The sequence below is a fragment of the Narcine bancroftii genome, chromosome 5, assembly GCF_036971445.1.
Source record: "Narcine bancroftii isolate sNarBan1 chromosome 5, sNarBan1.hap1, whole genome shotgun sequence".
In the NCBI taxonomy this organism is placed as follows: Eukaryota; Metazoa; Chordata; class Chondrichthyes; order Torpediniformes; family Narcinidae; genus Narcine; species Narcine bancroftii.
The window spans coordinates 86,337,359-86,350,577 of record NC_091473.1 but is presented as its reverse complement, the minus strand read 5'-3'; the positions used below and the strand labels follow the sequence as shown (position 1 = coordinate 86,350,577).

At 39.2% G+C, this 13,219-nt stretch overlaps 1 protein-coding gene across 2 annotated transcripts in view; it reads right to left on the bottom strand.

The window, feature by feature from the left end:
* lamc1 (laminin, gamma 1) overlaps positions 1-13,219 on the bottom strand; it is a 192,152-nt gene that overhangs the window by 28,155 nt on the left and 150,778 nt on the right. For both annotated transcript variants that reach the window (XM_069938200.1, XM_069938198.1), the window contains 4 exons: positions 9,651-9,788; positions 7,037-7,181; positions 6,583-6,732; positions 5,688-5,802 (listed from right to left, as the gene is read on the bottom strand). In XM_069938200.1, the coding sequence (XP_069794301.1) occupies positions 5,688-5,802; positions 6,583-6,732; positions 7,037-7,181; positions 9,651-9,788 (548 nt within the window). The remainder of the gene's footprint in view (positions 1-5,687; positions 5,803-6,582; positions 6,733-7,036; positions 7,182-9,650; positions 9,789-13,219) is intronic.

The following is a 13,219-nucleotide window of genomic DNA, read 5'->3' as shown; positions in this document are numbered from 1 at the left end:
CTGCAACCAGTGAACTTGGAGGAATGAGAAGTGAGATTGGACTGTGATCCAAAGAACTTTTCTGAACTTACACATACATGTGTGTTTAGATTTAGAAGAGGGATAAGTTAGATTGTGAAGCCAATAGCGATAAGTTAAAGTGTGATTCTGTTTTTATGTTTAAAGATAATTAAAAGCAACTTTTGTTTAAGTAACCATTTGCCTTGGTGAATATCTATTGCTGCTGGGTTTATGGGTCCTCTGGGCTCGTAACACTAACGTAACTGAAACAACAGAACCCCAGAATGTTGAGCTTTCAGAACTGCCCTTTCTGCAACCAAGTTTCACTAATGGCCCCAATATCATAGTTCCATGTGCCAATCCATGCTCTAAGCTCATCTGCCTTTCCTACAATACTCTTTGTATTGAAAAATATGCAGCTGAGAATATTATTTTTTACCATGCACAACCCTTCAATTTCTGTCTTTATAGGCAGTCTTCACATCAGGTTTTTCCTCTTCCACTCCACTATCTCCTCTGGCACTCTGGTTCCCATCCCTCTGCAAATCTACTTTAAATCCCACCCCTCCCCTCCCCAGAATAACATTGGTCCTCTGACAGTTCAGATGCAAACAAACCTACAGGTTGGTCCCACCTTCCCAAGAGAGCCAAATGATCCAGAAATCTGAGCCCCTCCTTCCTGATCCATCCCTTTCGCCACTTATCAAGCTGCATTATCTTATTTCTAACCACGCTAGCCACTGGCACAGGTAGCAATCCTGAGATCACAACCATTAAGACTCTAGCCTTCCTTGTCTGGCCTATTTAAGTATCCGGATAATATAGCTTGATTCAAAAAAACTTCTGATTTATGACTCCTGAGTAAAGAGTTTGTGTAAATTATTTTTACTAATGATATATAGCAGTAGTGATAATCACCTGTAATATTATAATATGCCCAATAACTTCTTGCAGGACTCTAAACAAATAACAGAAAAAACCCCCATCTCATTTACATGTTTTAAAAACATGATATCGAAGTAATATATGAATAAAGAAAATACAAATACATAAAAATGTTACTGCTTTTGATCTGGAATACTAATTTAGCACGACATGGTAAATCTGCATTTATTCAAGAGGTGCAGACCCATTACTGCCAATCCTGGTGTAAAAGAGGAACCATATTTTCACTGTCAATACTACTCGACATGTAAAGCACCATTAATCAAAACAATTGTATGATGGATTCAGTGTCATTGCAGGCATTTTGCAGCATCTCGCTTGTGTTTGCATTTTGCTTGTGGTGCTTTCATCAGGAACACCAAGAACCTTCAGCCAGCAACACCGTCACACTGCTATTTTACAATAGTAACTATTGCCCCAGCTGCCTTGCCCTTCAGTTTCTCAGCAGAACCACAGGATTGGGGATGATTTGCTTCAATTCTAGTTTTGTTGGTTATGGAGTCGCAGAGATACAGCATGGAAATTGGCCACCAAATCCACATCAACTGTCAATCATCCATTTTACATTAATTCCATTTTTAATTATACGCAGATTCTTGTCCATTCTCACTAGATTCTAGCACTCATTTGCACAGTGGCTAATGAACATACCTGAAGCAGTAAATCTTTGGGAAGTGAAAGGAAACTGGAGCTCCCAAAGATATCACAGGCTGGTATAGGGACACCCCGCAAAAGGTAGTGGACACAAGCCAGTACATTCACAGGTAAAACTCTCCCCACCATTGAGAAAATCATTGTGGAACACTGCCTTTGGAGAGCCACAGCAATCATCAGGGATACACACTATTCAGACCATGTGCTATTCTTGCTGTTGCCATCAGGAATAAGGTATAGATACCAAAAGATTCACACCACCAGGTTCAGGAACAGTTGGTCTCCATCAGACTCAAACAGAGACTAATATAATTTTTTTTAACTTTGAACATTATTTATTACTGAATATTTATTTTTCTGTATTTACAGTTTACGTTTGTTTAATCTCTCTCTCTCTCTCTCTCTCTCTCTCTCTGTATATTCATCTTTCTCTTGAATACAGTCTACATGACCGATAAGTATAAATTCAGCCTAGTTTGCAGGAAAGAGAATCTCAAGGCTGTTTTGTATTGTCATGTCTGTACTCTGACAATAAATTTGAACTTTCAATACAGACACCAGACAGATGGCACATGAAGCTGCGTTACCCTAAATATTCATCCACCCATGGGGCAAGAGGTGTCTGATAAGAGGTCTGCTTGGTATTTTATAGGTGTTATGCAGCTTCTGTGATCTATGTGGAGCACCTGGGTATTGTCAATGCATGCATAACAATCTCAATGTCACCCCAAATTTTCCTTTGCTACTTTAAGATGTCAGAGGTAGGTGCTGCAGGAGACAGTAGAGATACTCCACTTTCAGGAATGGAGAAAACCTTTAAATCCTCAAGATGTTCTTTGTTAACTGCATTTTGGCATTCAACACCATCATCCCCTCAAAACTTATCAGCAAAATCCAATTAATAAACACTTTCTGTGATAGAACACAGAAAAGAACATCCATGTTGGGCAGTCTCATATTGGACACATCAATGATTGGCCTCTCAATGAAGTTGACAGTGTAATTAAGACAATGCAAGTGACATTGGTCTGTGAGAGGATATGAGATATTGGTTTAATGTTTTTACTTTCTTTTTCAATCCGTTTATTGAGTTATATTGAATATATGTACAAGAGGAGAGTTACATTACATTCATGTATTTACAAGTGTGTAAGAAAAATAGTTTTAATGTTCTTGAAGATTTGGAAGATTTTGTGGAGATAGTGGGTGGTAGTAGCTTGTCTCAGAAGCATATGGAAGGCAGGGATTGCTATTGCCCAGTAGATTGAGGTTTGTGCCAGATTTATGATCTGACCTGCAACATCTAGAACCTGCTGAGAGCCAGATCACAGGCATTTAAATCCAGACACTATACAGTTGCATGTACAGCCTTTGAAAAGCCATCTCTCAGGCAAATGGAGATTCCACACAAGAATGGAAACAATTAAGGATACCAAACAACCAGAGCAAGGTTTAAATGACATTACTTGCTACAAAACCAAATCCAGTGCAATAGGACACAACTAAGCTTCACTATCAGATGAGCTCAATGCCTTCTACATCCGATTTGACCACATGAACATGGAAGAACTACTGCACACACCATGTCCAAAGATGATCCTCTACTGTCACTGAGGATGACATATGGGCTGCTTTAAGGAGAGCGAATCTAAGGAAAGCATCTTGTCCAGATAAAGTACCCAGCTAAGTATTGAAAACCTATGCTGACCAACTGTCCAATGTTTTTATAGATATCTTCAATAACTCACTCCAACTAGAGTTGTAGCCACCTGTTTCAAACAAACTTCAATTGTATTGGTGCCCAAGACAAGCGTGGTAACCTGCATAAATGACCAATGGCACTTATATCCAGTGATGAAGTGTTTTGAAGCTGGTGTTGAAGTATATCAGTTTCTGTCTGAACAGTAACATGGATCCACTCCAATTTGCCTACCACAGCTACAGGTCTATGGCAGGTGCCATCTCATTGGCTGTCCAGGTGTTCAATGGTTCCACAAAACCATGGAACACCTCGACAGCAAAGATGCCAACATCAGGATGTTCTTTATTGGCTACAGTTCAGCATTCTACACATCGTCCCCTCAAAATTAACCAGCAAAGTCCAAAACCTGGGCCTCAATACCCCACTACATAATTGGATCCTGGATTTCCTCACCTTCAGACCCCAATCAGAGTAAATTGACAAGAACATCTCCTCCACAAACTTGATCAGCACTGAAGCATTGGGTACACAGGTTTGCATACTTAGCCCTGTTCTACTCATTTTACACCTATAACTGTGTGGCTCAGTACAACACCATCTACAAATTTGTTGATGATACCACTGTAGTGGGCTGTATAAAAAGGACAGCATACTGGAGGGAGATTGAAAACTTGGCTGAATGGTGTTCTAATAACAACCTCTCACTTAATGTCTCCAAAACCAAGGAGTTAATTGGAGGCTTTAAGATGGGAAAGCCAGCAGTGTATGATCCAATAATCATCTTGGAATCAGAGTCGGAGAGGGTGAGCAAATTTAAATTCCAGGGAGACATTATCTTGGAGGACCTATCCTGGACTGAACATACTATTGTCATCATGAAGAAAGCATGTCAGCACCTCTACTTCCTCAGGAGTTTCTGGAGGTTCAATACGATACTGGAAACCTTGGTAAACTTCTGCAGATGTGCTGTGGAAAGTGTGCCCTGGCTGTATCATTGTCTGGTATGGGGGCACAAATACCTCTAATTGGAAAGCCCTGTGAACATAGCCCAGTACATAACAGGCAAAATAATTGAGAAAATTATTGAGAAAATCTACATGCAACACTGACATTGGAGAGTAGCAGCAATCATCAAATATACACACCACCCCACTACTCCCATCAGGAAAGAGATAAAAGTGCCACGAGACTCATACCACCAGGATTAGGAACAGTTGCTACCCCTCCATCATCAGATTCTTGTACAACAAACTCAATCAGAGATTCATTTAAGGACTCTTACTTTTCACATTAGTTAATTACTGAATTTTTTTTCCTGTATTTGCAGTTTGTTTACATTTCTTTGTTTCTTTTTTTTTTGTATTTGTATATTTTTTCTCCAGTACAGTTTAAACTACCGATAAGTCGAATCAGTAGTCTGTTTCCAGAGAATTGCTAGATTGAAAATTGAATCAGTCTGTGCATCAGACTGCAGAAGCTTGTGGAAATTATGCCAGTCGTCCCATAAGCTCAAGTGTTTCACAAAATGAGTACTTTGGAATCATGCTATGAATGCCAAAAAATATGTCTGAAGTGGAAAAAATTTAACCCAATTTCTCCTTGTAGTGTTCCCAAAAAGATTTCACAAGGACTTGTGTTTTCTGTGATAAATATCTCCTCGCGAACACTTTACTGTTCGTCACTGATTCAGTTTCCAATCTAGCATGATATTCTCTGCCAAGGTGCTACACAAAAGAATTTCAAGACACTTTGATCTTGAGTTTTCTCAAAATGAAGTCCTTTTGAAATAAAATAATTGTTCGTTTTGTATGTAATGACAGCACTTAAGATATTTTGTATGAATAATTAGTCAATCTGTTCTGGTGGTATTAGTTGAATGAAAGACATTGTGAAGAGCTAAAGCATTTTTTTTGTGACTATAGTACCTTTGTACATCCACAAACAAATCAAGCGTTTAATGTCTCACGTTCAACAATGCAGCATGCTTTAGTGCTACACTGGAATGCTAACAGACTGTTTTCTCAAGCACAAGAATATTTTTTTCTAATCTTACTAAAGGTGAATCATTAAAGAGTAATTAGTATTAGTTCCTGTAAATAATTTAAAAAGTAATGATATACTGATATACAAGTTTTTGAAATTTAATCTCACTAACCTTGTACTTTGAATTATTTTTGGAGAAATTGGAGTCATTGGGACACTTAAGTTCTTATTGCCCTAGTGCTTCTGTTTACAATAACTTCTAAAGATGACATAAGTTGGTACATAATATCAATATATGAATAATTTCAGTGAAGCAAAGAACCAGTAAGACATTTGGATGACCATTCTGCAGTTGCATTTCTTTTGGGTGGGTCTCTATTTAAAAAAAAATAATTTAGCACACCTTGTAGATTCCGGAGAATATCCTGAGCTTCCTGCAGGGTGGCATTTCCTTTCTTGGCAGCTTCTTCGGCTAAAGCTCTAGCAGCATCTGCACGGGCAAGCAATTGGTCAGCAGTCTTTAGGGTAGAGAAAAAGGTCAGAATGAGTATTTTCTTCATGTCCATAGATTCCAGATAAAACTTTTTTTTTCCACAACTTGTCAGATTATTTTATAGATATAACCCTATGTTCTATTATTATTAGTTTTGGATATTCCTTTACTATTTCTGTCCATGTAATTAATTCTGTCAAGTGTCAATTTCTCCAAAGCTCACTTAGCCAGTTTTTCTGAACAGATCTCAAAACTTGTTGACCGCCTTGGAACCTGCTCCAAAGACTGACAAATATGTCATGGGTTATGGAGACAAACTGGGCCCAGACCTCGATATGATCAAACAAACCCTTACAAAGAAACTGTAATGGATTTAATTTATTTATTGAAGAATGCTATTTGTTCTCTCCACAGCTGATAAAACATTAATGATTCTAGGAAACTGCACTGAGACCATTTCCACCTTTTAATTTAAAAGTAAATAATGGACTACATATGGGTTAACCTTTCTAAGCAGGGCATTTGCTATTGGGCTCTCAGCATGTCTGCATTTCCATCTCTAGAATGCAACTTTTTTCTAATATCTGAAACTTGAATGGTCAAACAGCAGATGCAATAAAAGTTCATATTAGGTTAACATTCTATGCCAAAGGAAAACACTTAAAATTGCATCCTTCAAACATTATTCTTAATTGTCACAGCTGTGAAAGCAATGAGATGAACAAAAGTAAACAATAAAGATATAGCTGTATCTGTCCTTTCAAAAGACACATTTTCAATTGGATACCTAGAGCTTAGGCTTTACCTGCTGTTCCGTTTTTCCCTTTTCCAAAAGATTCTTTACTTCATTTTCCTTTGCTCTCAAGTCATCTCGCATATCATCGTAATCCTTTTTCTTTTTGTTAATTTCACTATCAAGATCTGCGGTATCCTTTATAATTTTTTCTGCTTCATTCTAAAACAAGATGTTCCACTTCATATTTCAGTTATACAGTATCCAGCCATTTTGAAATAGTTACACATCGGGCTCTCACTTTTGTAAAAATGTCCTTATCCCAGATTAGTGCATCCATTTTACAAACATCTAATAACAGGGTTCAAAACCCTTCATAAAAGCAATTTATAAGTGAGCTTTACAATTCAAGGTGACTCACTGTCAGAAAATGTCTTTTTTTCAAAATTACGATTTTATCACAATCTACAACCCATGGTAGATAATTTTAGAAAATGTACTATTGATGGTGGAGTTATCTACATACCTCCAATGCTTTAGTGTCCACTTTAGGCAAGCTTGTCAGATTGGCATAGATCTGTAACGCTTTACTACCAGCTTCTTCTGCCTCATTATGCACTTTAGCAGCTTGTTTTTCAAGTTCTCTGGACATATTTTTAGCTGCATCGTACCTAGTTGATATTGGATGAAGAAGTATTAATATCACACTATGTATTCTGACATTTAATTAAATCAGATGCTTACTTTTAGAATTATTTTCACACCTTTTGGCCACTATTCAAAATATCCTTCCAATGTCCATTTCCCCACCAACCATTTTTTTTAGACATAGAGGCCCTTTCAGTCTACAAGTCCATGCTGCCCAACCAAATGCACCCAATGGGCCTACAACCCCCTGAGAAACCCATTTTATTTTGTACTAAGATGGCCTTATTATGAGCATTTGTTTCATTTGGTGAATACCCTGAAAAAATGTTTTTTTTTTTAAAACCTTAATTTAATATTTAATTATTAATAAAAGATATTTCTTCAAATGCTTGCAAATATTTTAAAACTTTAAAAAAAAAATGGAGATTCTTGATCCCTGATGCACATCTAATACTGATTTCCAATTTTATATTATTATTGTTCCTATAAATACTGCCTCCCAATGATTGTGTCTACAAATAATCCTGCCATGGGATTATTTATCTCATGTGCAAAGTATTGAAATACAGTAAAATCCCCATTATCTGACACTCAATCAACTGGAAACTCAAACAACCAGACAAAAAAAAACCAAACAAATAAATAAATACATAGTATGAAAATAAATAAGAATTAATATAGTTTTAAAATTGTAACAGTAAATGTTCTCCGAAGCAACACACAATCCCTTAGGAGCAAACATTCAGCCAGCGGAGCACCCCGGCTGTGTCCCACCTGCACCAGCTGTTTAAGTAAAGTTTCAATAAAGTTGTGTTTGAATAAAATGGTGATACCCAGAATGAAAAGCCAACCAGTGCCACTAGCCACTGGGGTGACTCTCCGAAAGTGTCTCCCTATCACTGTCTGGTAAGAGTATGTATCTTTATTTGTATATGATTAAGTATATTAGTAAGGCTTTATCATGAAACTTGGGAGAGGGAGGTTTAATTATGATGGCAGCACGGTTAGTGTAGCAGCTAGTGCAACACAAGGCCTTTTTACACAGAAAACTTACTTAACTGGCATGTGAACGGCCCATCTTTAAAGACAGCTCGGGTCGTTTACACTGAACCAAGAAATATCAGGTCAGTGCGACCTTTTACATAAGCAAGCCGGCATCCCGGAGAAAAAGGAGGTGGGACCTGTAGTATTAGAGCCTCGGCATCCTGTGTAAACCCTTTTAGACAGAAGTTATGAAAAGCATCAGCTCTAATACTACCTACCTTTATAGCATTAGACATGGGATGAAAATTCCCCACCCCCAATCCCATCTACATTTGCGTTTATACAGGTAGAGGAAGTGGTTAAAAGGCAGTTAATTCCTGTCTTTTAACAGTTGTCTAAAAGGGGCGCTCGCCAATGGGTTTCAAATTTAAAGGAAGGTTTGATGAGGGTCTGACCGGGATATTGGCGAGGAGGTGAGTCAGGTTGCGCCGAGGGCCTGACTGCGACATTGGTGTGGAGGTGAATCGGGTTATCAATGTGAAGGCGGTGGGGGGGGGGGTTTAGGGTTAATTATGATGGTGGCACGGTTAGAATAGCAGCCAGCATAACACTGTCACAGGTGTTCAAATTAAAATTTTGCAAGTTACAGAAATTACCTGATTAAAGTAAACTTTACATAAAGATACAATACTAATTTTTCTCAAATTACTTTACATTTTGCATTGTCTTCTAAACAAAGTATTCTTTATACAGATGTACTAGTTAGACATTATAAGAGTGAGTCTCAGTCAACTGGAAAATTTGCATAACTGACATCCACGACCCCTGTTGACGCCAGATAATGGGGATTTTAATTTGTTCTAAATGGAGTAGAATGATAAACACAGAAATAGGCCTTTTGGCACACCTTGTCAATGTGTACCATGATTTTGTACGTATACTAATCCTATCTGCATTAAGCTCACTTTCCCCTGGCAACTATCCAAATGTCTTTGAAACATGGCAATTGTTTTTGCCTCTATCATCTCTTTGAGCTACTCATTCCACATACCTATTTTTCAGGCCATAAACATTCAGGGAACGTTGTCAAAAGCCTTACTAAAATCCAACTAAACCACTTCCAGTGCTCTGCCTTTATCAATTTGCTTAATTACCTTCTCAAAAACCTCACGTTTGTGAGACATGATTCTCCTTGCTCAAAATTATGTTGATTCTTCTTCATCAATTATGTTGATTCTTCTTCATCAATCTGCCTTTGCTAGTGACCGTAAATCCTGTCCCTTAATTTTTTCCAACCTCTCAGACTATAATTTTCAACTTCCCTGATCCCTATTTTCCCCAGCAGAATCTGCCCCTGATATTAATTTTCATTGACCAGCAAAAATTACATGCATCTTATTTCTTGGAGAGCAAAGTCTTGAGCCATTAAGACTAAGTATCTGAAACTACGGTTATATTTTACTTTCTTCTGAGTTAAAGACGTAGATCATCCAATTTCATTGACTAACTTTTTGTTCAAGTCATCAATTGTTTTAGTGATTCCACTTTCTTCTGGAAGCATTTTGTTTAGCAGTTCATAGGCTTTGGTCGATGTGTCATTAGCACTCTTCGCAATCTGTTCAATTTCATCGGCCTCATTCTTGTGCCTGCAGGAATTGAAGAATTTTATATGAACAAACTGTTCTGCTTTACATCGCACAAAAATTCACTTCATGTATATGGATCAGCTCTCCAGTTATATTCCACTACCTCAGTGTTCATTTTTTAGTCATATTTGGGAAGATATGCAATAACAAAACCATCATTTGGAGCATCAAAATGCAGCTCATGCTACCATAAAGAATGCTTTTATAATTGAAAAATTTTATGTACCAGATTTATAAACGTAATTATTTACAAAATTCAATTTTTCAACAAACTTCCTTCTTCCTCATTTGGGATTCTTAAATTCTTTAATGTCAGTGTCAATTTTAATCCCACCACTACACAATGAGAGATTCATTGACATTTCTTGTTTCTTACATTGGTTTTAAGTGTTTTCTGTGTGCTGCATTTATTTTCTGTTTAAAATATGCATGCTTTGAGAGTTTTCTTCATGCAGTACATTCACCTCACTGACAAGACAAAGGAGGAAAACCCAACACCCAACCCCAACCAACCAATTTTCCCCTGCAACCGCGTCTGCCTGTCCCGCATCGGACTTGTCAGCCACAAACGAGCCTGCAGCTGACGTGGACTTTTACCCCCTCCATAAATCTTCGTCCGCGAAGCCAAGCCAAAGAAGACATTCACCATTAAACACAGACTGTTGGTTAGCTCCTGTCACAGAAATACTTGCTTCAGTAGTTTAAAAAAAATCAATTAGAAAAGGCTTTTCCCTTCCCCCTCTTAAAATGTGAACATAGATTATCAGCAACTTAATGCACTGAAACAAATTTTAAACAGAGGCAGAACCTTCAATTTCACACATATTTTCAGCAGTTAAAGTAAACTCCTGGCATCCAATTTACTTGTGCATTGATGCTGACCACGACACTGGCATATGGGTGAGCTGGGCTGCGTCAAGCCCCTGACCACAACACTGGGGTGGAGCAGAGTCGAGCTGCGTCAAGGGCCTTACCGTAACACTAGCGTGGAGGCGAGCCGGGCTGCGTCGAAGGCCTGAGCAGGACACTGGGGTGGAGGTGTGCCGGACTGCGCTGAGGGCCTGACCAGAACACTGGCGTGGAGGTGAGCTGGACTGCACTGAGGGCCTGACCAGGACACTGGTGTGGAGCTGAGCTGGGCTGCGCAGAGGGCCTGACTGCGACAATGCGCTGAGGGCCTGACGGGACACTAGTGGGGAGGTGAGCCAGGTGGTGACGAAGGCATGATCTGGATATTGATGTCTTGCACACAAATTTCAGTAATGTATGATAAAAATGGGAAAGTTTCAAATTATTTCACAAACTTGTTTAACAATGTAAATTAATTTAATCTCCAACTTCAAGACTCCTTCATTGTCATGTAATAATACAGAAAATATAATATTACACAAAATTTCAGAGACTTTTCGAACAACAATTTCAAAGAGTTGCCATTGGTATTGCCTAGCGCCCCTTGCAGTATGAGAGGAAGAGAAGCAAAAGAGAGACCCTTCAGAGTGTCCATGCATTTGCCTCAAGTGCTCCGCAGCCCCTGCAACAACACAGACCAGCATTAGATTCATTTGCAACCTAAACTCCAGTTCTAAAGTCGGTTAGGAAGCCTTCAGCTTCTGAGGCCCTTCGGGAGTCCACTTTGTCCTCAGCACCCTCACAAGTCCCATTTCTGGGAGTCCCTCGACCGTAAGACGCCGTCGTTGGTCTGCTGCCGCATTCACTGTGCTGTAGGGTCCTTCAGCCACTGAGCTTCTCACTGGTCTGCTGCTGTGGTCACCATATTGTAGGGTCCTTCAGCCGCTGAGCTCCTCACTTGTCTGCTAACATGGTCACCATCCTGTAGGCTCGTCTCCACTTTCTCAACCAACAGGGGTTGAAGGGTGGGGAGGGTGGGAGGTGTTCTGTTTTTGGTATGCACCAGTCACAGCTCCTTCAGAGTCTGCAACCCCTTCGTGGCAACTGCAGAGCATAGGCATTGCCGTCTGGGGCATTGATGCCGAGGTTGCAGGATTTTGATTTAAAACACCATCTGCTCCTTTAACAAGCTATTTAAAGCCAGAACAGAGCCACCAGCATTAAGATCAGTTGATTGGACCCTGCAGAATGGTGCTGTGTCTCCACTCCCTGCTCTCCTGGGGCTGCACCAGTGGCAGCACTGCCGTTACAGCAGGCAGCTCCACCATTTAAATTAGCCACAAATTAACAAATGCAGGTAACTTTAGATTACTTGGCCACAGTTTATCCGATACGCAATCAACTGTGCCTCTTCAAAAAAAAAGTCTGAAGCCAACACTGATCACCCCTGTGCGACGAGCACCCAACAGGAGACCTGGACTGGGCTGCCACTGTTAGCAGCTGGAGTCTCTCAGGCAGACTACCAGCATCTTATCTGTAGCTTGGGGCATGTTGTCTCTCTTCAGGCTGGGGCATATTTGCTGAAATAATCTCAATGAGGAATTGCCTCAAGATGTATTGCACAAAGGACTGAGTAACACACTCAATGCCTTTTAATATGTTCTACATTATCCTTAGAGGCACTCCCCGCCATTAATCCAGATAGTTAAGAAAACTGTAATAGTACTCTGGGAGGCTTTATTAGAGAGTTTTTATTTTTTGTATGTGGGAGGAGTTGAGGGAGATGGGGGCACAATGATAGGAAAGCAAGATAAAATGGAAACATGGGAAGGATGCTTAGTAAAAACAGGTTACATTTGAACTGCTAACACCTTTGTGAAAAAGAGAAGATTATGGGACAGAAACAATTTCATGGTAAACTACAGAAAAGGAACCAAATTTATAGTTGTTTTTAGTGGATGGTTAAAATAGGTTTTCAGGATTATCAAGGAAATTTTTGTTGATAATGTGGCCAGGATTAATCTAAAGGGTCATAAAAGGGGGAAAAAAGAATGGTTTTCCATACTTTTTAATTTTTAAAAAATGTTGGCCTGTATTTAGTTAAATCAGAGCTTCCTGGTAATTTAGTAATGAACAGTCTGGTGCCTATGAGAGGAACTGATATGGGTTGGACTTCAATCTCTCATTGGGTCCATGGTTTGAGGCTAGACTTGGATGTTTGGAATTCTCCATCTTGATAAACACGTGAAAAATGTGCTCTTTGCCAGAGAATGAAGTAGGTAGTGTGGCTAATACTTGTTTCACAGTCCATAATTATCATTTCAATACTGGTATGTAGAGAATAAACAAAACTGCTCTTAACCATGTTGGTAACAGGTTACTCCCTGACCCCAAGGGTCCTTTTGATCAACAAAAAAATCTCATTGGTCTGGTTGTGGGAGGTGGGGGGCAAAGCTAATAATGTCTTTACAATTTTCCTTTTTATATAGTTACATACAACATTAGAGCACAATACAGGCCTTTCAGCCCCTGATGTTGTGCTAACCTACGTTAACCTGCTCCACAACAATCTAGTTTTCCCC